This window comes from Bombina bombina, chromosome 1, assembly GCF_027579735.1.
Source record: "Bombina bombina isolate aBomBom1 chromosome 1, aBomBom1.pri, whole genome shotgun sequence".
In the NCBI taxonomy this organism is placed as follows: Eukaryota; Metazoa; Chordata; class Amphibia; order Anura; family Bombinatoridae; genus Bombina; species Bombina bombina.
Window position 1 is genome coordinate 1198117427 of NC_069499.1, and position 25118 is coordinate 1198142544.

The 25118-nt window shown below is 38.2% G+C and overlaps 1 protein-coding gene across 4 annotated transcripts in view; it reads right to left on the bottom strand.

Annotated features, from left to right (window-relative positions):
- KAT7 (lysine acetyltransferase 7) overlaps nt 1-22047 on the bottom strand; it is a 292481-nt gene extending 270434 nt beyond the window's left edge. The window contains exons 1-6 of one of the 4 annotated variants that reach the window (XM_053700136.1): nt 21890-22047; nt 16184-16331; nt 9853-10029; nt 9433-9672; nt 7902-7984; nt 7673-7762 (exon numbers count right to left, since the gene is read on the bottom strand). In XM_053700136.1, coding sequence (XP_053556111.1) covers nt 7673-7762; nt 7902-7984; nt 9433-9672; nt 9853-10029; nt 16184-16331; nt 21890-21904 — 753 coding nt within the window. In that variant the 5' untranslated portion in view covers nt 21905-22047. Of the gene's footprint in view, nt 1-7672; nt 7781-7901; nt 7985-9432; nt 9673-9852; nt 10030-16183; nt 16332-21889 lie in introns of all 4 variants that reach the window. The other 3 variants (XM_053700134.1, XM_053700145.1, XM_053700141.1) reach the window with 3 other exon arrangements.
- Between the last annotated feature and the right edge of the window lie 3071 nt (nt 22048-25118).

Sequence of the window (25118 nt, forward strand, 5' to 3'; positions counted from 1 at the left end):
ATGCAACAAAATAGACAAGGCAGATATTTGACCCTTTAGGGAACTAGCCAATAATCCCTTCTCCAAGCCTTCTTGGAGGAAGGACAGAATCCTAACTCTACTCCAAGAGTAGCCCTTGAAATCGCACCAATATACTGTAGATATTTATGCCATATCTTGTGGTAAATCTTTCTAGTCACAGGTTTACAAGCCTGAATCATGGTCTCAATGACCGGTTCAGAAAAACCCCGCTTGGATAAAATTAAGCGTTAAATCTCCAAGCAGTCAGGTTCAGAGAAACTTTTGGATGAAGGAAGGGCCCTTGAAGTAGAAGGTCTTTCCTCAACGGAAGTCTCCAAGGTGGAAGCGATGACATGTCCACCAGACCTGCGAGGCCACGCCGGTGCAATGAGGATCACCAACGCCCTCTCCTGCTTGATTCGAGCAATGACTCGAGGAAGAAGAGCGAATGGGGGAAATAGGTATGCCAAACTTAAATTCCAAGGTACCGCCAGGGCGTCTATCAGTACCACCTGAGGGTCCCTTGATCTCGATCCATACCTCGGAAGCTTGGCATTCTGCCGAGATGCCATGAGATCCAATTCCGGCTGACCCCATTTGAGGAACAAGCTGGAAAACACTTCCGGATGGAGTTCCCACTCCCCGGGTGAAAAGTCTGTCTGCTCAGGAAGTCCGCCTCCCAGTTGTCCACCCCTGGGATGTGGATCGACAACAGACAGCAATTGTGAATCTCTGCCCACCGAATTATCTTGGCTACCTCTGTCGTGGCTAAGGAACTCCACGTTTCTCCCAGATAATTGATGTAAGCCACTGAAGTTATGTTGTCCGACTGGAATCTGATGAACCGGGCCGAGGCTAACTGAGGCCAGGCCAGAAGAGCATTGAAGATTGCTCTCAGCTCCAGAATATGTATGGGCAGAACAGACACCAACCGAGTCCAAGTTCCCTGAGCCTTTAGAGCCCCAGATGGCTGGCGTCTGTTGTCACAATCACCCAGGAGGGTCTGCAAAAGCAGGTTCCCTGGGAGAGATGATCCTAAGACAACCACCAAAGAAGAGAATCCCTTGGCTCCTGCTCCAGATGTATTCACGGAGACAAATCCGCATAATCTCTGTTCCACTGATTGAGCATGTTTAACTGCAGAGGTCTGAGGTGGAAACGAGGGGATGATGTCCATTGCCGCCACCATCAGCCCGATTACCTCCATGTACTGAGCCACTGAAGGCCGAGGAGTGGACTGAAGTGCTAGGCAAGAATCGAAAATCTTTGATTTCCTGACTTCTGTCAGAAAAATCTTCATTGATAGTGAATCTATTATGGTTCCCAAGAAAGTTACCCTTGTATTTAGAACAAAGGAACTCTTTTCCAAATTTACCTTCAATCCGTGAGATCGCAGGAAGGATAGCAACATTTGTGTAACCTTGCCTGTTGAAAGTATGGCGCTTGGACCAGGATGTCGTCCAGATAGGGTGCCACTGCAATGCCCCGTAATTGGAGCACCGCCAACAGGGATTCCAGAACCTTTGAGAAAATTCTGGGAGCTGTGGCAAGGCCAAAGGGCAGAGCCACGAACTGGAAGTGTTTGTCCAGAAATGTCCTTAGAAACTTGTTATGATCCCTGTGAATGGGAACATGCAGATAAGCGTCCTTTAAATCCACCATTGTCATAAATTGGCCCTCTTGGACCAAAAGGAAAAATGGAACGAATAGTTTCCATCTTGAAGGACAGTACTCTGAAAATTTTTTTTAGACTCTTGAGATCTAGAATTGGTCTGAAGGTTCCTTCCTTTTTTGGAACCACAGATTGGAATAAAACCCCAAACCCTGTTCCTGCATTGGAACAGGAACTATCACTCCCAGGTTTGAGAGGTCCCATACACAGTGTATGAGCTCCTCTCTTTACCTGGTCTACAGATAATCTTGACAGTAGAAACCTGCCTCTGAGAGGGAAATTTTTTAACTCTAGTTTGTATCCCTTGGACTCTATCAGGCCCATTTATCAAGCTCCGTACGGAGCTTGAAGGGCCGTGTTTCTGGCGAGTCTTCAGACTCGCCAGAAACACAACTTATGAAGCAGCGGTCTAAAGACCGCTGCTTCATAACCCTGTCCGCCTGCTCTGAGCAGGCGGACAGGAATCGCCGGAAATCAACCCGATCGAATACGATCGGGTTGATTGACAGCTCCCTGCTGGCGGCCGATTGGCCGCGAGTCAGCAGGGGGCGGCGTTGCACCAGCAGCTCTTGTGAGCTGCTGGTGCAATGTTAAATGTGGAGAGCGTATTGCTCTCCGCATTTAGCGAGGTCTTGCGGACCTGATCCGTAGTGACGGATCAGGTCCGCAAGCCCTTTGATAAATGGGCCCCTATGTCCACTGCCTAGGGATCCTGAACGTCTCGAACCCAAGCCTGAGTGAAGGAAAGCCTGCCCCCCACAAGATCCGGTCCCAGGGATAGGCCCTTCATGCCGTCTTTGATTCAATAGCAGGCTTTTTAGATTGCTTTCCTTTGTTCCAAGACTGATTAGGTCTCTAGGAAGGTTTGGACTGTTCCTGCTTGGAAGAGGAAGAATTTCCTTTGAAATTTCGAAAGGAACGAAAATTACTCTGTCACCAATTTTGCTTGTTTCTCTTATCCTGAGGGAGAAGATGACCCTTTCCTCCCGTAATATCAGAGATAATTTCCGTCAAACCCGGTCCAAACAATGTCTTTCCCTTGTAAGGAATCACTAAAAGTTTAGACTTAGATGACACATCCGCAGACCAAGGTTTTAACCATAAAGCTCTGTGGGCTAGTACAGCAAAACCTGAAATCTTTGCTCCCAGTTTGATAATCTGTAAGGAAGCATCAGTAATAAAGCAATTAGCCAACTTAAGGGCTGTTATCCTATCCTGGATCTCGTCAAGGGGAGTGTCTGTCCTAATAGCATCAGACAACGCATTAAAACAATATGCCGCCGCACTAGTGACGGTAGCAATGCACACAGCAGGTTGCCATTGAAAACCCTGGTGTACATACATCTTCTTGAGTAACCCCTCTAATTCTTTGTCCATAGGATCTTTAAAGGCACAATCTTTAATGGCACAACTATCCTCTATGGGAATAGTATTTCTTTTGGCCAGAGTGGAAATAGCTCCTTCCACCTTGGGTACGGTTTGCCAAGTTTCCTTGATAGAGTCCGCTATGGGAAACATCTTTTTAAATATAGGAGGAGAAAAAGGGATACCCGGTCTATCCCATTCCTTAGCAATTATCTCAGTAGCTCTATCTGGTACAGAAAAAAAAAAACTATTGAGGAAGGTACATCAAAATATTTGTTTAGCTTACTGGATTTTTTAGGATTAACTACGACCATGGTGTCGCTGTTATCCGATGTAGCTAAAACATCCTTAAGTATCGGACGGAGGTGTTCTAGCTTAAACAACTTCAGTATCAGCAGGAGGAATTACACTGTCAGAATCTGAGATTTCACCCTCAGATGCTACCGAAATATCCTCCTCCTCAGGGTTATGAGGGCATTCTAAATAGCAACGACTGCATCAGTAACCTCACTTGCTGAACGTTTATTCTTCCTCTTGCACTTTCCCTGTAACATGGGAAAAGCAGACAACGCATCAGAGACTGCAGAAGACATGAGGGAAGCAATGTCTTGCAACGTAACCCCAGGAGAAGTTAGGAGGAAGCACAGGGCACTGCATGTGTGGATGTAAAATTTGGGACGCTTGAGGAGAAAGCTGCGGCATATATTCAACATTGTCATTAGACTCCTGAACAGCATCCGCCTAAGAAAATGTTGGCTCAGAAAAAGTCTATCCCTGTAATTTAACGTTCTTTCAATACATGAAGAACAGAAAGGGATTGGTGGTTCCACATTAGCATCAAAACATAACAATTGACATTTTGCAGGGCCTCTTGGTCTATTCTGACTCACAATGGGTCCAAAAATTAAGTAAAAAGTCTAAATCTTTTAATAAAATTTAAACATAAAAAAACGTTACTGTCACTTTAATTTTTAAAAGTAACCTTTTTTACTCTTTTTATTTTTCTATGCAAAAATATAAGTTAACGGTTGTTCAAAACACCTCTACACCTCAGCTTGTTTGCCGAGATGCCTACCTGCCCTGCTGACACTGTAAACTTATAAAAGTCCCCTTAGTAGAAGATCCGGAACTCAGTAGCAAACTCTCCCGACACAGGAAGAAAGAAAAAGTGGCGCACAACACTAATTGCCGCCTCTCAATGCTCCGCCCATCGTGGGCGTGTTAAAGTGAATCTCCCGGTCAGCATCTTTGTTTTATAATTAAACCGCCGGGATCAGTGAAAACCACCAGGAAATTGAGCCCATTTTTTCTCCGTCCCAGTGCCTGCATAATAAACTGTCAACATAAGGCCCGTCCAGCTGTAGAAGAGTTTATGTGTCCCAAATAAATAAAGTGCCTTACTTTTTTCTGAGTGTTCCTGCTTCCCCAGAATATTAAAATAGCACTTACCTCATAAATCTGCCCGACAGCAAGGCAGCTCACCAGGTTTGAGAGGTCATCTCCCTCACATTGGACCAGTGGAAAAGAAAGACCGAGTAATTTTACTCAGGCTTTAGGAGTTAGGGCAGCATAAACTATATGGGAGGCACAGTGAGAATTATGTCCCACAAGTTCCCATTGCTCTAAAGCCACCACTGCTCTACTGAAGAGACCGATATGGACTACGGCTACACCCTAGGACAAAGCAGCACAAATTGCACTACTTAGAAAATAATAAACTCTTGATTGAAGAATCTTTTACTAACACCTAACTTTACCACTTCCTTGCTCTAGCGTAGGCAAAGAGAATGACTGGGGTGGGAGGGAAGGGAGGTGATATTTAACAGCTTTTGCTGTGGTGCTCTTTTCCGCCTCCTGCTGGGCAGGAGGGATATTCCCATTAGTAATTAGATGATCCGTGGTCTCATTGTGTCATTAGAAAGAAATACCATTAGAGGAAAAAAGTCAAGTCATGAACGGTTAGGGTTTATAATAAAAAAGCCGTAGTTTATAAAAATTGTAGCCTCTTACAAGAAACAGTACAGACAAAAAAAAATAAAATAAGGTTTGGGAATGGTTCACGAAAGTTAAAATACACTTTAATAAGACATTAAAGGAACAGCGTGTACTGTCTGTTTCACCTTAATGCATTGCCGATTACTTGTTATATCAAACGCAAATTATAAACCATATGAAAAATTGATCCTTATTTATTTAGGTTTATTTTTGTATATGCAACATCTGTTTTTCCTAGTTAAAACCCCAACCTATTAAAATGGGCTGAGCATGAAGAGAGAGCAGGTGTGACTAAAAATAGACATTTTAGCACAAATATCTCACACCTCAATAAGGAATGTATTCTGCATGTTCACCTTTCCATAGCTTTAAAAAGGGACATTAAATTGCTGCACACAACTACAGTAGCAGGGTTACTACACGCTATGCTCCTGTTTTCCTCCTGTGCCTGCAGCCATTCAATGTACTTTTGATATAGCCAATATTTAAAAAGGGACATGATACCCAAATGTTGAAGCACTTGAAAGTGATGCAGCATAGCTGTAAAAAAAAAAATGACTAGAAAATATCACTTGAGCATCTCTATGTAAAAAAAAAGGAAAATATTTTACGTAAAAGACTTTAAGCAGCCAATCAGGATGATAGTCCCAGGTCTTGCAAGGGAGTGTGCATCTGGCATGTGCAGGCAGTGTCATGTTATTTTCCTATTCGGTTTAAGAAAGTTTACTATGAAAATCTCACAAGAAATCCCATAAGATCACAGCAAAGCAAAGCATGACCTCAGCACTGCTAATGCCGATTGGCTATTTCTTTTTCCCCCAACTTGCAGCTGGACAGAAGCTGAAGTATAACTATACACAGAGCACTTACTCTGGTGAGCAGAGGAAATAGGGATAACATATCTTTACTTTTTACATAGAGATGTTCAGGTGATATTTTCAGGTCAGCTTTTTACAGTTATGCTGCATCACTCAAGTGATTTAGCATGTGAGTATTATGTCCCTTTTATGACACTAAAGTCAAAATTAAGAAAAAAATAATAATTTCATGATGCAGATAGATCATGCAGTTTTAAGAGACTTTCCAATTTACTTCCATTATCAAATTGTGCACATTCTTTTAACTCACACACTGAGGCACCAGCTCCTACTGAGCATGAGCACAAGATCACATGGTATACGTATACCAGACTGATTGGTTGATGGTCACGATACAGGGAGCAAGCAAATGGGAAAAATAAAAACCTACTGCTTATTTGAAATTCAGAGTAAGTTATTGCATTTTCTTTTTATTACACGCTTGTTAATTATGCAATTATACTGTATTAAGTGTTGAAATCTTCACTATAGGTGGGGATACAACAGGCAAAAATAGGCATATCAAATGACTAAACAAAGATAAAAGGCACAAATTTAAAGGGACAGCCTAGTCAAAATTAAACTTTAATTATTCAGATAGGGCATGCAATTTTATACAACTTTCCATTTTACTTTTATCATCAAATTAGCTTTGTTCCTCTTGGTATTATCTTAGTTGACAGCTAAACCTAGGTAGGCTTATATGCTAATTTTAAGCCATTGGAATGCAACCTCTTCTCTCAATGCATTTCACTTTTTCACAGCTAGATGGCATTAGTTCATGTGTGCCATATAGATAACATTGCGCTCAAGCACATGCAGTTAATTATTCCAGGGCACTGATTGGCTAAAATGCAAGTCTGTCAAAAGAAATTAAGGGGCAGTATGCAGAGGCTTATAAACAAGGTAATCACAGAGGTAAAATGTATATTAACCTCTTAAGGACATATGACGGAATTTTTCCGTCATAAAACAATTGTGCAAACTGAAAGCTGTGTCCTTAAAGGGTTAATATAACCGTGTTGGTTTTGCAAAACTGGAGAATGGGTAATAAAAGATTATCTATCTTTTTTAAAAAAATTCTGGAGTGGACAGTCCCTTTAACAATTTATTTCACTTCAACAGGTAAAACGGATCATTGGGAACACATTAAAGGGGAGAAAAGTTTACAGTACACCGTCACTTTAAAATTACACAACTAAAGTCAAATGGTTAGGTTATTGGATTTGTATTTAATCATGTGCCTACAGCTCTCAAGAACCATTCTCCTGTTTTAAAAACACCTTCAAAAGGTGTTAAAGAGACATAACCATATGCTAAATTCATTGAAAGAGATAGGAAAATATCACAAGTACTTCAACAAATGGGTATTGTCCCTTTAAAAAAGGGACATGAAACCCAAACATCTTTCAAGATTCAGACATACAATTTTAAACAACTTTCCAATTTACGGCTATTATCTAATGTGCTTAATTTTCTTGGTATCCTTGATTAATTAAGCAGCATTATACTACTGGGAGCTTGCTGAATGCATTGGGTGAGCCTACAACATGAGGCATATATGTGCAGCCACCAATCAGCAGCTCCTGAGCCTACCTAGGTAGCCTTTTCAACAAAATACCTGACTAATAAGTTATCCAACCAATGAATTACAAAGTGGCATCACTACCTATGTCCTACTGAAAATCTGCTCTCCTAAATAGAGCAAATAATTTAAAGCGAGCCTTTACCAGTGATGCATAGAGGGAACCCAACCTCTCTATCCCAACTGGTATGTTCTTACCTGGTGCCTTGTTGCATGCCTGTTATTTTCATCCTGTCTGTGTGACAGCATTCTATCTTCCACCTGTTTGTCGCGACTCTGTGCTCTTACCTGAAATTCATCACAATTCTGTAAATGTAAGCAATCACGGATGGGTCAGAGCAGTCTCCTTGAGGAACACACAAGCTATAAGCACGAACCCCTTCACTTTGCACAAAGTGCAGATGGGGAGCAGAACTAAAGAGGTTACCTTGCACTCATCCGCAGAAAGATTGTGGTAGAGGGGGCATCCTGAAATGGAAAAGTGCCTTTCATGTTTCCCAGTTAGGTGGCCTATGAGGGGGGGAAAAAATATGGCATTATCTAAAATCAAGACATGGACTGATATGGACTACTAATCCAAAAATGACATGAGGTTAAACATAGTAAGCTAGGGCCACTAATGCAAAAATGGCATGCTCTAATTCATTAGACTGTTCCTTTATATGTGTTTAGCAACAGTTCGGATATTCTCTAACACTGAAATACAATTCATGGAGAATGTAAAAATGTGTACAGTATGCAGGACTGCACAGCAGACAGCTGTAATAAAGGGACATTAAAGTCATAAATAGACATTCATGATTTACACAGAGCATACAATTTTACACAACTTTCCAATTTACTACTTCTATTATTTATTTTGCTCATTCTCGTTATTTGCTGAAAGATTTATCTAGGTAAGCTCAGGAGCAGCAAAGAACCTAGGTTTTAGCTGCTGATTGGTGGAGATAGAGATATAGATATATCCTGATTGTCATTGGCTCACCCATGTGTTCAGTTAGAAACCAGTAGTGCATTGCACATCCTTCAACAAATGATACCAAGAGAATTAAACACATTCGATAATAGAAGTAAACTGGAAAGTTGTTTAAATTTATATGTTCTACCTAAATCATTAAAGCAAAAATTGGGTTTCATGTCTAATTATTGTGAGCTGCCTAGCACAACTCTGTACTTGTGAATTATGATTGTGGGCTCAGGGTGGACATTTCATTCTATTTTATGCTTCAGGCACACAACTTCAGTAAGCAGAGCCGTATATATTTCCACTAAATGAAGCTAAACAATTGTGAGTCAGCAGCAGTATTATAAAGATCAGACAAGCCAATAAAAGGATGCCTAGCTGAGCATTTTAAGCACAATTTTATCAAATAGTTGGCAGTAACTGTGGCATTCTTATCTCCTTCTCAAAACAAATCATAAGATTAACATTCAGGTTCTGCAACAGGGATTTTTTTTTTTTAATCGTTAAAACCTGCAATTTTTAGACACAAAACACTGAGCCTCTGTATTTTAACCCATACAAAGGAGTTAAACACATAGTAGAAGTAACGTTTGTGGAGGTTAAACATAGAGGTGCAGGAGCATGTTATTTTTTTTTTTTTTTAACTATAGTGGCCCTTTAAGTGAGCTGATATTTCTTGAACTAAAAAATGAAATTAGAAGTTTTGAAAAGTACTGTGTTCCTAAATCAAATGAAGTGCATATAGACTCTGAAACTAAAAAGGAATAAAGTAATCTAATCTTTTAGAAATAATGTAATATTTATCAGTTTAATTTCATAGCTACAAGTCTCATTTAATAATATTAAAACATAACTTAGAAGGCAAACTAGAAAGCATGCACGTAGCTAAGAGTTAAGTTGAAGCACCATACAGGTACAAACATTACATATATGCACCATCTAAAACATAAAGAGTCTCCAACAGATTGTTATCTGCCCGTAAAGTAAACATTACCTAAGGAGTTGCATCCTGGGGTTGGACACTTCATATTGAAATTGTAGCTTTCATGAAAGCGCCTTCGTTTAGGCCTATGAGAGAGATCGCTTCCAGAATCTTTCATGGACATGTCCTTGGCAATGCTTTCATCATGGGACACATTAGGGCTGGAAATGTCTATGTCTGATTCAGATGATGGTGCATTGCCAGTTGGAGTGCGAGGGGGTGACTCATCATGATCCCCTGCATTTTTTGCATCTACAGTTAATAAAAGAATACAAATGTTTTGAAAAAAATCATGCTATTCAAGAGCTGGCACATATAGAAAAGTCTATTCTAAAAGGGATCACAGCTAAAAACAAACAGCCAACGTGCATCTACTAAGGTGCGCGAGAGACAGCTTCCAGCAGCGATCACAGCTCCACAGCACCCCCGTACCTCGATCACAAAAGTCCACCACTTGCTCGGTTTCCGATCCCGATGAGCGGGTCTGTCTGAGAGGGTATTTTTTCGGAGTCAAGGGGGTGGGCTGCTGCTGGCTGCGGGTCACCCTCCGAGTGGAGTAGGTCGGCTCCTCTGCACCAAACGATTGCAGATTGCCGACTGGGCTGGAATCTGATTTAATACAGTACAAACCACAGTTTCACTCGCCACCACCAAAGCTTTTGTGGCCTGCCTTGTACTATGCCGCAGTCTTTTGACACAATCCACAAACTGATATGAAATGGTCACCCCCCTCACCCAATCATACAAGTTTCATAAAAGTTTACTGGAAACGGTACCCTAAAACTAAAAAAAAAAAAAAATCAGGACATTTCAACTCAATATATAAAATTGACAGTAAAGTCTGCAAAACTGATTTACGTATTTGTAATGCTTAAAGGGACAGTTTACTCAAAAAATGTCTCCCCTTTAAATTTGTTCCCAATTAACCACTTTACCTGCTGGAGTGTATTAAATTGTTTACAAGTATTTCCATTAATCTTATACTGGCATTTGAATTAGTTTATTTAGCAAGTGGTATCCCCACCCATCCTGAAAGTTTTTGGCCACAAGGCCAAGCTGTATTATCACAGCCAGTAGAAGAAATTACACTCCCAGTGGGGTATAGAAGAGATAAGGTAATAACATGTTAATTTTCCATTGTTCTCTACAAGTATTGGTGATTGGTTTATGGCCAGATATAAGATAAAGAAGCTGTATATTTACACAATGTGATAAAGTAATGAGATCTGATTATACCTACAAGCTCAACCCATTTTATTATTAAGCTATGGTGTCAAATCAGTTAATTCATATACACAAATAAACCTTAAAAAAAGCAAATCTCATACATTTTATACTCTGCCGATGGTAAAAAAAAAAAAAAAAAAAAAGTATTTGGAAACACATTAAGGGAAAAACAATTACTGTAAAATAGTTTTTCCCTTAATGTGTTTACAATTGCTTTTTTTTTTTTACCAACTGCAGAGTCAAAAATATATGAAAATTAGCTTTTTAAGTTTTATTTGTGTATATTAAAGCTCTAATATTGTGTTTTGAAGCCACAACCTAATAAAATGGGTTGAGCTTGTAGGTATAATCAGATCTCATTACTGTATCACATTGTGTACATATACCTGCTTCTTTATCTTATATCTGTCCATAAAACAATCACCAGTACTTTGAGAGAACAATGGAAAAATCAACATTTTATTACCTTATCTCTGCTATATCCCACTGGGAGTGTAATTTCTTCTGCTGGCTGTGTTTACAAAGCTTATCTATAGCTTGGACCTGCGGCCACAAACTTTCAGAATAGGTGGGGATACCACATGCTAAAGCAACTATTTCAAATGCCAATCTAAGGGTAAATGAGCTATTTGTAAACAATTGAATACACTCCAGCAGGTAAAGTAGATCATTGGGAACAAATTAAAGGGGAGAACATTTTTGAGTAAACTGTCCCTTTAAGCTTCAATTGTTAAACACACAGTAGTGCAGCATCGAATGTCTTAAAAATTATACCCTCTAAGGAATAAAGTATGTATAATTTTTTTACTTTTATGGTCCTTTAACATAAACAAGTTGTCACAATGAGCTTAACTTAAAGTGCAGCATATATGGAGAACATTTACTAATCAAATTTCACATGAACATCTCTATGTAAAAGAGAAAGGTTTTACCAATCAGGATATTTTCCCGACACTTGCAAGGGGAAGTGCATCTGGTTTGTTTATTTCCGAGACTGTGGTGAAGTCCCACAAAATAATAGTAAAGCAAATTGTGAACAGCATTTGCTAAAGAAATGTTAAAGTAAAATATCTTCTTTTTAAAAGGAATGTTCATGTGATATATTCTAGTCAGCTTATTACCAATATGCTTCATAACAACTTTCAAGTGATTTAGCATATGGGTAACATGTCCCATTAAAATATATGTGTGTGTATCTTAAAGGACAACAGCACATGTGTTAGCAAGAACAGGAGAAGGCACTATATTAAATAGGATATTATGCTTCAGAATGTATTTGTATTGCTGCTGTTTGAGAAACCATTTTATAGGCTTGAAGAGGTATTCTAAATACAACCTTTACTAACACAGTAATGTATTTGCTATATCAATACTGGTCCGTGAAAGCGCTTATTGCTCTGACAAGGCCTAGGCTGCTCACCTAGGTGGACATGTAGCACAAACTGAACGGCATAATAGCAAACAAACACTATTAACATACACACGGTTGTGCTTTGGAATCTAACATAGCAGCGCTTTGCTCATTAATTATTATGAACTGTGGGTTACGCTACCCAAAGTTCCTAAACCTATAGCACTTTAGTTATGAGATGAGAAACCATTGGAGCTATATAAAAGGTTTTCCATTAAAAAAAAAAAAAAAAAAAAAAGGGACAGTAAACACCTTGTAAATTACATGACATTTCTGTTGTGTTACTGTAAAATACCACATCAGCCAAGTCTTAAAGGGACAGGAAACCAACAATTTCTTTCATAATTTAGATAAAACAATTTTAAACAACTTTTCAATTTACTTCTATTATCAATGTTGCTTCAGTCTTTTGTTATCCTTTGCTGAAGGAACAGCATTGCACTACTGGCAGCTAGACGAACATATCTAGTTAGTCAATCACACAAGAGACAAGTGTGTGCAGGCACCCATCAGCAGCTAGCTCCCATTAAGAGTGCATTTTAAATTCAGATAATTACAAAATCCACAATTTTCAGAACTAAAATTACATGTAAACGGAACAAAATAAATAGTGAAAATATATTGCAAAGTTGTGTAATTATGCATAACTAAACATTTTGTAAAATAATCTTAAGGCGGCTACTGTCCTATTAAAAAGGAACAGTAGACACCTTAAAATTTTAATTATGCAAACTAAAACAACTTTGCTATGTACTTTCATTATTCATTTCCCCCTTTTCATGTAATTTAACTCTGAAAATAGTAGAGTGGCTCCTCCAAATTCAAGTAGTGGGTAGAGCTTATTAAAGAGGCAGTAAACCTAGAAAATAATGTTATATAATGCTGCACATAGTGCAGAATTATAAAACATTATCTTAGCTAAACTATATGCAACATAATATTGCCGGTGAAATTTGATTAAAAGAGGGTTTTTCAATGCAGCTCGCTCCTGCTCTGTCGCTCGGGAGCGAGCTGCATTGAGTGTAAAGCGCGATCGGCCCGGGCTGTGACTAGACAGCTGCCCAGATGCGCTCAGGGGGAAAACCAGACCTGCTCAGCAGAGCAAGAGCGGCGGTCTGAAAAACCCACTATGTGCAGAATTATATACCATTATTTTCTAGGTTTACTGCCCCTTTAAGTTAGTTTTAACAAAATGTTTAGACGTGGCTATATGTTATTCTATAGCAACAAAACAGAAATGTACAAGTTATTTTGAACAATTAGTTAGTTATTTAGTGTTGCCAAAATAAATTTTACCTCTCTCTTTACTTTGAAAACAATTAGCTAAACATACAGCAAAACACACTACACCAATTTTTATGAAATTTGGCATGCAGATCGATTTTTATATTCAAGTCGGTGCTTATTTTCATTAACATGTAAGGCATGCTCAGTAGAAGTCAAAATAAACACACAAACACTACTCACATACTATTATACACCTGTACCTAAACATGTTCATGCAAAATATATAGAAGTGTTGTAAGCAGTTCTATGCTTCAACGTTAGAAGGGTTGAGATAACGTAATAATGAAACTCTGGATACGTTTTTGGTTTGAGGGTAACCAAAACTAGTAGGTGGTAATTAAAGCATGTGGAAATTTGAGTGTAATCTCTTTTCTATGTGTTGAATGCCAGTAATTTCTTGTGTAATGAGCTGTGTGTGTGAATCACATTCTTCAGCTACAAATAGTGAATACTGGAGTAGAACAAAGGAAGGCGAACGAAAGAGGGAATGTATGGAGATAGATAGATATTACAGTTAAAGTGCAGAATCAGTTAATGTGCACATTACCTAGGTAATGTGCACATTAACTGCTTCCGTGTAGTTAAAGTGAGAAAAGTTTGTTTCTCTCATGTAAACGGTTTATTGAAAAAGAAGCCGAAGAATGTTCCAATTTCGGCCGAGGGCAGATACGCTCCAGAGTGCTCTGTTCTAATCAGAGCCTCGGGCGCCACAACTGCCTCTGGGAACCTTACCATGAGTCCCAGTCCGCACGTCTTGAAATTCTCTGTCTGAGAAGTGTCACCAATTTTTAGACTGCACAAATAAGTAAGCAATTGTAAATTCATTTCCTATATCAAATCTAAAAACTGCAACAAAATAATTTGTGACTGCAAATTCATTTCCTAGATCTAATATTTTAAACCCTTTGATTGTTTGTATTATATTTTTTTAATTGTTATAGTTGAGTTTAACGAAATAAAGAACATGATGTTAAATAATAGTTGAGTTTAACGAAATAAAGAACAGAATGTTCCGATTTCGGACGAGGGCAGATACGCTCCAGAGGGCTCTGTTCTAATCAGAGCCTCGGGCGCCGCAACTGCCTCTGGGAACCTTACCATGGGTGTCAGCCCATACGTCTTGAAATTCTCTGTCTGGGAAATTATCTATCTATCAAATCTATAATAAATAGATAGATTCGATAGATAATTTCAAGACGTATGGGCTGACACCCATGGTAAGGTTCCCAGAGGCAGTTGCGGCGCCCGAGGCTCTGATTAGAACAGAGCCCTCTGGAGCGTATCTGCCCTCGGCCGAAATCGGAACATTTTGTTCTTAATTTATTTCGTTAAACTCAACTATAACAATTAATGAAATTAACATAATGTTATTATTTAACATCATGTTCTTTATTTATTTTGTTAAACTCAACTATAACAATTAAAAAAATATAATACAATCAAACGGTTTAAAATATTAGATCTAGGAAATGAATTTGCAGTCACAAATTGTGTCTGGAGCGTATCTGCCCTCAGCCGAAATCGGAACATTCTGTTCTTTATTTATTACATTCTCCTGCTTCTTTTTCAATAAACAGTTTACATGAGAGAAACAAACTTTTCTAAAAAGCTAAAATGCTTTTTTTTTTTGCACTTTAACTAGTGCCTAGTAGGTAATGTGCAGATTACCTAGGTAATGTGAGAAATGAAACAATTTTTCTGCACTTTAACTGATCACCCTAGTTAATCTGCAGATTAACTGATTTCTGCACTTTAACTGTAACATATATATATATATATATATATATATATATACACATCCATTTTCAAAAGCACAACATATTTTTTGAACTGCTGCAAAAAAATGCCTGCAAACATCAAGAGACAACTATTCTTTTTAAATAAAATTGGGATCTTAGTCACACAATATTGCCATATTTTGCTTAGCCAGTCACCCCTTACAAGGTGCCCCAATATAGACTGGTACTAACACGACAGTCCTTTTGCCACAGAGGGCTGAATCATTCCTGCTTTTACTCTTCATAATAGAATTTACAACTCCGTTCAAAAAATATGTTGCGCTTTTGAAAATGGATGTGCGCAGATACCTTTTTGTTTGTGTAATTACTGGGTCATATTAGCAGCACTCCCAAAGATGTGTATATAAAAACTTTTTGTAAGGTGTGCTAAAAAAGAAAAACAACAAGGTGTGTATATATATATATATATATATATATATATATATATATATATATATATATATATATATATATATATATATATATATATATATATATATATATATATATAGACACACACACACATATATACACAAACATACATAGTTTGTGTTCTACTCCAGTATTCACTATTTGTAGCTGGGAAAGTGAAGAACATATATTAAAATTAATAAAATAAATGATTTAATTTTTTATTACCGTATGAGTAAGAAAAGTTTTGTTTTTTTATAATGTGGACAAGTAACTTTTTCTAGCTACTTATTTCCTATAGCACTAGAAGGCAAAAAAAAAAACAATATACACCACACTACTATAAGGACTTAAGCTGCTTTTGGAATAAAAGGGTGTGCACATGAGATCTGTGTATTTGTATGGTACATCCACTTTCTCCAGACAACAGGATATCTTTAAATATTTTGAGTTGGCAATAGTTTTTTTTACATACATAATGCATACATATTGTATTTCACTGCTGCATGTTGTGTAACTTGCATTGTTCTGTCTGCCACAAGTGAAATAAATATTTAACATATGGCTGTTTATATTATCTTCTGTGCAGGACACTCCGTTTACACATTTCAACAAGCATAGCCCCAGTTTATATGTCATGCACACTCACCTTGAGAGCTCTGACTCAGTCTTGCAGAGGAACGAGTGACTCTAGCAGGCCCCCGGGAATTCCCATCACTTTCTGAACTGTCAGTGTGGTCCATATCGGTAGAGAAATCAGAATCTTCTGTCCCATCCGAACTGCTTCCAGCATTCCTCTACATTGCAACAAACTGCATTAGGACTGAATCAATGATTGACTCTTCGTTTTCATAATCCGTTTGCTGCCTAAACTTATTGCACTAGAATACTGCCATTTGACCCTCATCCCCTTCACAGAAGGCTAATCTACTAATACCGTCCTTATTACATTTAAAACGCACCAGAACATTAAAAGGCTGTTATAGTTATAAAAAAAAAAAAAAAAAAATACATGCCAATTGATTAGAGCACGTCATTTTAAGACTAACGACCCAGCACCTCTGTATTTAACCCCCCCCCCCCCCCTGCAGGTCCAAAGTAGAAACTGCCACTGAGCCAATCGGCACAATTAGTCACACAGCTGAGTCACGCAACTAGCGCTGCTGATTTGGTCAGCTGCAGTCTCCACTCAGAACCCGCAGTGCATGTCATTTTTCGACTATAAGGGCCCTTTAAGGAAGAGCTCGACAAACCCAGACACTAGGGAGCCACTGGCTCCTAACATTTTGAGTTATTCTTCATATATCTATGAAGACATTCATATATAGATATGTAGAAAAATCATGAAACTTTTGTAGTTAGTTGTTGGCCAATGCCCCTTATCTGCACCTCTAGTCTTGCTTGTTTCTGCTATATTGTCCAAGTGCCGTTGTGATGGGAGCATGAGAGCCCTAATCCATCTCAATTTGTTCTACCGATTTTTATAGCACTCTGGGAATTCTAGCTCCATGTGCATACAGAAACTACCACTCCCAGAATGCTATGCTGTTCAAATGCAAGTCATTGGTCTTTGGATAGCACAGCAAAGTTTCCACTAGCAGAAAGCGATTGCAGAAGGTTTATTTGGCCTTCAGCTACGGCAAACATGGCACAGCATAAATGGATCCAAGGAGGTGCAAATCAGTAGTTTGGGGTAACAGTGGTGTCTCTCCTCATCACTTCCAGTCATTAGCACAAAAGACAAGCTGAGAAGTGTAGGCATGCTCCATTCCTACACTAATTAAAGCATTTTCCGATTGGAGCTATCTATTGACTGGTAAAAAATACTGTAAATAAAAGTAGTCATTTGCGCGCAAGACTAGAAACACCAGCAACAACATTTTGTTTCCTTTCAAATACATTTATCTATATATGTACGTGTGGGAGCCTAATTATTGTGTAGCATATTGCAGAGCAAAACATAATAGAAACCTGATGTATGCAATTGTGTCCTCCATAAGGCAAAAATTTAGCCACCAATCAGCAACTGCTACCCTGCATGTTCAACCAAAAATGGGCCGGCTTCTAAGATTACATTGCTGCTTTTTCAAATAAAGATACCAAGAGAACAAAGAAAAAATAGAAGTTAGAAAGTTGCTTAAAATTGCATGCTATATCTGAATCATGAAAGAAAAAAATTGGAGTTTCATATGCCTTTCAGCAAAATTTCTAAAATTACAGAAAATGTTATAATATTGCACTGTCAAAAAAAGTTAAAGGCAGCACTCGGGAGGCACTTATGAAAGTAAAAAGCAAAATTTATTTAAACATATTAAAAACAGGCACAGAACAACAGGCTCCTTACACGTTTCATGCCGCAAATGGGCACTTAATCATAGGAAAATATTATACTGTCCCCAACCAGCTGCCAATATTATCAGTAACCTCTTACAGTATTCTCCAAACAAGACTGAAGCATGAAATAATTTATTGTAGTTTGCATTTTTTTTCCACTTTACCAATTATATGCAATGATTGTAATGTTCCTTTAAATATTTGTTTTTATACAACAGTGCATAAATTAACGCCTTAATGACCAGCGATGTACCCTGTATATCGCTTGTCTTTCTATGGGGGTGCTGCTTTCAATAGGGCAGCCTCGCCATCAGCAACGAGACTGCACCATTTTAACAAGTCTTCCAGAGAGAGGGGGCTCTAATAGCAAGACCTGCGCTATTATAGCAACACAACCCCTTAAAGACAAGCGATGAACAGGGTATGCTGTGGTCATTAAGGGGTTAATTAAGTTACACAATATAATTAGCATTTGAATAAACCTATTCTACAACTTGCATATCTGCCAACTTTTCATGTCATGCATCAATTTGTTTATCCGATGTCATAAAAACCAAATATGTTCAAAATCTAGGAGCTAGGTTTTTTTTTGGGGGGAGGGCATCAAGATCATTTATCACATCTATAGTGTTACAAATATCTTTACATGAAAAAGATGGAGCCGTTTAACCAAAAAAGTACAGCTGTGTATTAAAGGAATGAGATGAGGTGATAATATAGGCGCAACACAATTTCAAATGGACTAAGCCTGCAGAAGGAACAGAACTGCTTATAAATCACCCTCTCTCTATACCTAAAGACCAATATGTATGTACTGAAATTTTCACGAGTGGTGACTGTCCTAGTGACTAAAATCAGGTATTTAAAATGAAAAAAAATACAAAAGCAGATTTCTACAGTATGCATTAAATACAAGTTAATATAATGAGTTATTAGGAGCAGAACAAGAGTGAAACAAAACTTAAAAAGTCCAAACAAACATTTGTTATTCAGATAGATCATGCAGTTTTAAGACGCTTTCCAATTTACTTCCATTATCAAATTTTGCACAGTTTTTTTATATTCACACTTTCTGGGGAACAAGATCCTACTGAGCATGAGTACAAGCTTACAGGGTATATGTATACTAGTCTGTGATTGGCTGATGTCTGTCACATGATACAGGGGGACGGAAAATGTTATAAAAAAAATAAATCTACTGCTTATTTGAAATTCAGAGTTAGTGCTATTGTTTTGTCTTTTTATTGTGTACTTGTTAATTATAAGTATACTGCATTTAGTGGTCCTTTAAAGGGACAGTCAACTCAAAAAAATGTATTTAGATATTGTTTGCAATGATTACTACTGCAAACAGTATCCCGATTTTGATGGAATTATGTAGTGACAGTAACATTACTTACTATTTCACCTTTGGCCGTTTTGAGATGGCGGCCTGAGCCCTCCACCCCTGACGTCATCCTGAGCTTGTAGACATTGTCCACAAAATAAAATTAATCGATCTTGTGTGTCACAGCGATTTGTGCATGCGCAATTTATGCTAAAGGGGGCATTTTCATTGAGCAACTAAAAACAACCGCTTAGTATCATCATAGCGATAGTGGTTCTACGGTAGACCAGTGTGTGCTGTGATACTGAGCGGTTGTTTTTAGTTGAGTCTACTGCTCAGTATTCTGTTAGTAAAATACAAGAAGTGCAGGCTCACGGATATGAAAGATCAGAGGATTACTGCTCAGACATATGTATGGTTAAATAAAGTACAGCATATTGTTAGCTATGAGATGTCTAGACTTGAGCAGATATTCATCATGCAATGTGCAGTCATATGTTTGTTTATGGGAAAAATTGTGCTGTCATAAATACAGTAACATAGATCCATATTCAAATGTGTGGACGATCTTTGAAGTTTTGTAATGACACAGAGGTAGATTTACATGATGTGATCATTACCCCTACATTTAATAGTGACAATACATATAGTGTGATCTGGAGAACAGACTCAATATAGTCTTATATTGCAACTTTGACAGCTGGATACAATGGGTGTCAGCACATTTCACACACTATTTTAATATAGATTATTTATTTGTGACACTGATCTATTGTTTAAAAAGTTATTAAAATTAGTTCTCAACACATGTATTACTTAGGATGTAAGATTTTTATGCCACAGCACAAGAATATTGAGCAAACAATGATCCACAACTTACTTCTGGGTTACAACCCTAATTGGCTGATACAGCCATAGAAAATAGCTTATGTGATTAAACGACAAAACAGAACTCAACTGTTTAATTTGGGAAAATGTATCAAGCTGCAACTGCAGCTTGAGGCTTTTGTAAAGGGTCACTTGCTATCACAAATTTAAGAAGTCAAAACCGCTTCTTTAGCCTCTCCGCCACTTCAGTGGTGGCAAGATAAATCATCCCAACACGTTTGTTTGGGGTTATTGACATGCCCTGCTGTCACACAGAGTCAGCATTGCAAAACAGAGCTCATGTGCAATGCTGAATGTTGCCACACAATGTATTGCAAGTGGCAATTCCAAGTGGAAAAGTTCTCTACAATAGAATTTGTCCATCTGCAATCCTAATAATTTTTTTCAACATCTCAGTGATGGGCAACTTCTAACACATGAGGGTCCACTGGTTATTATAAGAGCCATAACAGCTGCATAAAAATGTATGGCTATGGCACACGAAAATGTATTTCTAAAAAATATCTGTAGGCACAGGTCCAGATTTAGGTAGGACAATAGGGGTTGGTCTCATTTTAAAGTGACAGTAAACTGTCCCCTTTTGTATAAACAGATCTGGAATGTTAGCAATAGTTGACATGGAATTTCATTCATCAGCTGTAATGAAGATGCGCTATAACCTACTTTTTAATGTATTACTTACATTCAAATACATTCTGGCAACCAACTTCAAAAGTATTTTTTCTTTTTGTGAGCTAAGTGTTTGAAATTGTGCTCCAATGGGTAATCTAGCCATACAGCACTCGATTTTTTTGTAACTATAGCACTGATTGGGGAACAGTTGAAACAATTAGCTCACCAAAAAAAAAAAAATACTTTTGAAGTGAGCGGTCAGAGCGCAGGGTATTTGAATTTCAGAGCTAAATTAAAAAGTTAAAAGCATTTCTTCATTACAACTGATGAATTAAACTCCATCTAAAATATGGCTAACATTCTGGACATGTTTTTTTTACAAAGGGGGGAAATTTACCATCCATTTAATAGGCTTTTTATAAGTTAGTGTTCACTAGAAAACCCCAAAGACAACGTTTTCTTCCACTTTTTCCTAGAACCGCAAACATGATGGAAAACATTATTAGATCTGCTTTTCCAAATAAGTGCGTGCAAGATGCCTTGCATTCAAGTATCTCAAACAATTAAATACGGTGGCGTTCTCGATGCTTTTGCTTTATATTAAACATTTAGATCACATATATTCAAATGGGTAAATACATTTAAACCCATTTAAGGATCATAAGCAACAGCAAAGCGGCCTACACAATTTCCCCGCTCCGGTTTGTTTTGATCGTCACCATGTAAAATCTGGAAGAGATATTAACCAATGAAGAACAATGCAGTCAGCCAACCAAATTGTAGTAGGGCGTAACTTTGGAAAGACGGACATACGTTTCCACCAATTGAGACTTCAATTTATAACAGCACCCAGTAAGAAAGCTAGATAGGCGGGACAACGAATAATTGGCGCCTCAATGAATCAATGAGTATTTTCGTACATGCGAACTACATAGTTAGAGTAACAGGTTCAGCAACCAATCAAAAGCGTCATTCACCAGACGTTGACCAATCAGTGTTGAAACTGCCCATCTTGTAACCTATCTGCAAATCTCATGGAGACGTAAAAGGCCTTGTTTTGATTTTGTTCTATGCGTACGCACTTGCGGTATTCGGCACAAAAAACACCGTACGTGCCCCACAGATTTGCATGTTCATAATGCCACGAGCTACAGTGCTGCCAAAGCGGGCGCGCCAGGCATGGTCTCGCCTTACCTTCCTCCTGGGCATCGCTTGGTGCTACCGCCCTTCTCCTCTGCTCCCACCCTGGGCACCGGGGATACACAGTTAAACGCAGTGTGAGTCCGGTCTGATCCCGTCTCCGGGTAACGGTTAGGTAGTACGCAGGCGCACGTACGCCCCTTTCACTTCTCGCGCGCCGCTGTCTTTAGCTTGTGCATGGAAGTAAAAGTTTGCGCATGCGTCCTGCCAGAAGATTCTAGATTCAGGCTTTATGGATGTTATATTGGTAATGAGTTGTCACTCGGTCAGTGTTCACTTGCGAGATATGAAAGATTTAGAACACTCTGGCTATGGTAACATATCACATTTTTTAATGAATTTTACTCTTGCCGTTTTGCTAGGGAAGTGTAAATTAAAACGCTTTAATCGAGCCTGGTATATTTTCTACATTTAGGTCATTTTAGTAAATGTGACATATGCTTCTATATAACCAGGTGAATGCTATCATTTCTTGCTGTTTGTATAACTATCTTTTTGTTATTTATATATATATATATATATATACACACACACACAAAATTGCCCAAAACACCTGATAATTTTTGCTATCTCTCCCTTTAACCTCCTCACAGCTGGACTTCACTAAAAATAAGTTAAAGTGAAGGTAAAGTTTAGGATATCCTAATCGCTAACTTTATTCAATAAAAAAATAAATGCAAATATTTTAATTTGATTCATTGCTTTTCTTGCTGTTGCGTCGACAAACCCTCCCAACCACTATTTCCGGATTTTTTAGTGCCATGACGTATAGAGCGGTCCCACCCGCTCTATACATAATCTCAGAAGTGCCTTCATGGTGAGCGCTGCAAATGCGCATGCGCAATTCTGATCTTACATCCCCAATGCGCATGCGTTAATCGCGGGGAAAACATAATATTGAATGAAGAGCTTTATTCATTCATTACTATGTTACGTGAGAGACGTGACTATTAGCAAAAAGAATGTAGCGCATGCGCAGTGCATCTAGGAGAGGGATGACGTAGGGTCACGGCCGCCTAACGGCCAGAATTTCAACTGGATGAATAAACGTCAATCAAAAAGAAAGAAAAAAAAAACGGGACGAATTTTGAACAATGAAAAATGAAAATAAAAAGTTAGATTACGGGATATGTAAGTAAAAACCTAAAAAATGATGCCTCAAAGTCCTATTCAATTTTAAAAAATATTTGAATTCTGGATTGTTGACAAGTTAACTTTACCTTCACTTTAATAAGTGAAATGAAACCATGCAATCATGAGATTTCAATGATGGGTTTGTGTCTGGGGGGGGTGCCTATGATGCTAGTCGTGCCTTCCATCCTGCAATCGCATGCGGGAAGCTCCTTTGGCTTTAGTACAGCCAAAAAGCTACGACATTCTATGCTGTCCTAAGGGTGTTAAAGGATTACTGGAGTTTTATTCTTGGCATTATATAGCTATTATATACATTGGCTTATAATGTTCAAGAAATAATATGCACCTACTTGCAGTTTCAAATGATCCGTCTATCATATATATAAAATGAGGTTTTAAAAAACTTTTTTTTCCCCTTTATTTTTATTTATATCCAAAAACAAAAAAGAAACAAATACATCAAAAGAAGAAAAAAAAAAGACAAACAATACTCGGCACATAAAACAAATTACATAGAGCAAATTTCCCTAAAATAGCAACAAATTTAAATCAAACCAGTTCCCAGATTATCTATTTCACAAATGCTAACTATCCATGGGGTTAAAAAAAAAAAAAAAAACTTTTAAAATCTTCTAATGACATAGGTTAAGACAGCTCACAACTATGGGCTGTATAATCATACGTATATTCAACCAATAATATTCAGTTTTTATGAATCTAATTAAAACGTTTAGTCTGCATCTCGCGCATGCACAACCTGATCCGAGCTGTAAAAAGTTATTTCTTTCTTATGCCCAAACAATGTTAAGTTGCTCATTAATGCTAGGGCGAATTCTATATGTGAACAGCACTCACCTTATTAGTGCAGCTCCGTCACCCTCTCTGCTGCTTTCAATAAAAAGAAACATAAGGTGATGTATTCACTGACGTGTCAGAAGCTTGCAGAGGTGCATCGCAAATAATGTCCGCCATATTTGTACCTGGGTTCTCATGCAGGATAGGGTTAGGTGATCAGGTACCCCCAGGGTGGGTTTGGGAATCAGGATTACTTTGTAAATCAATTGTGGACAAACAGTAAGTTATTACAAAATATGTGACATTAAAGTGATGGTAAACTTACCCAACTTCAAACTTGTATTCTTATGCAAATTAAAAAAATAAGTGGACTTTCATTCATAAAAACATGCAAACCGCTCGTTCTATTTAATTTTTTAGTCCGAAATAGCTGAATTTTAACATACTTTCCTCCTCCCGTACCACGGCTGCCATTGATTTATATTAATCCCACGTGTTTTGACATACCAATAACAGCTCAGGCCAGTCGGCGACACTAATATCATCAAACATGCCCTAAGTTAACAATGCGCATGCGCTAGACATTGAATCGATGACAGACCGTAGAACAACGTATGTGAAATGCATACGCATAGCTAAAGTTGAAGATTTAGAATCCAATACTATGACGTTGCGAGGGGTGGTTCTGCTTTCTGTCCGGCTATAGAAAATAACAGGAAGTAATGGCGGAGGAAGAAGCGATAACGCTCTGTGAGTAAAACATGATTTATTATAAAAAGAATCAAATAAGGAAAAAACATAGCGACTTAGGTTAGAAAGAACTGAGGGCTAATAATATATTTCCCAAATATTGAAAATTTACCATCACTTTAATAGGTGTCTTATTTTTAAAAAAAATTATCTTTTTTTCGAACTTTGTTTTTTGAGTTCAGTGTCCCTTTAAAGCCCAGTGCGGTTAGGGTGGCATAAAATGTCCTAAGGGTGGGAAGGGGTTAAGCATAAATAGAGCCTTGTTTTTGTTTTGTTTTTCCTCACCAAAGGCAATCCTGAAAATATGGCCTGTTGGGGAGGCCCAGGGACAGGTTTGAATACCAGTGATTTAGGCCTATTTCGCTATATTTCATACCACCGTTTTGCCAATAAATGCCATCATATTAAAAAAAATCTGGGGGGGACTTCCGGGCGGCGGCCATCTTTGGACGCAAAACTGTCGGCTGCTCTCACCTTCCTACTGAGATAGCTAAATACTACCAGAAAAAGTCATCTTTGGGGCTTCAAACCGCTGGACTCAGGA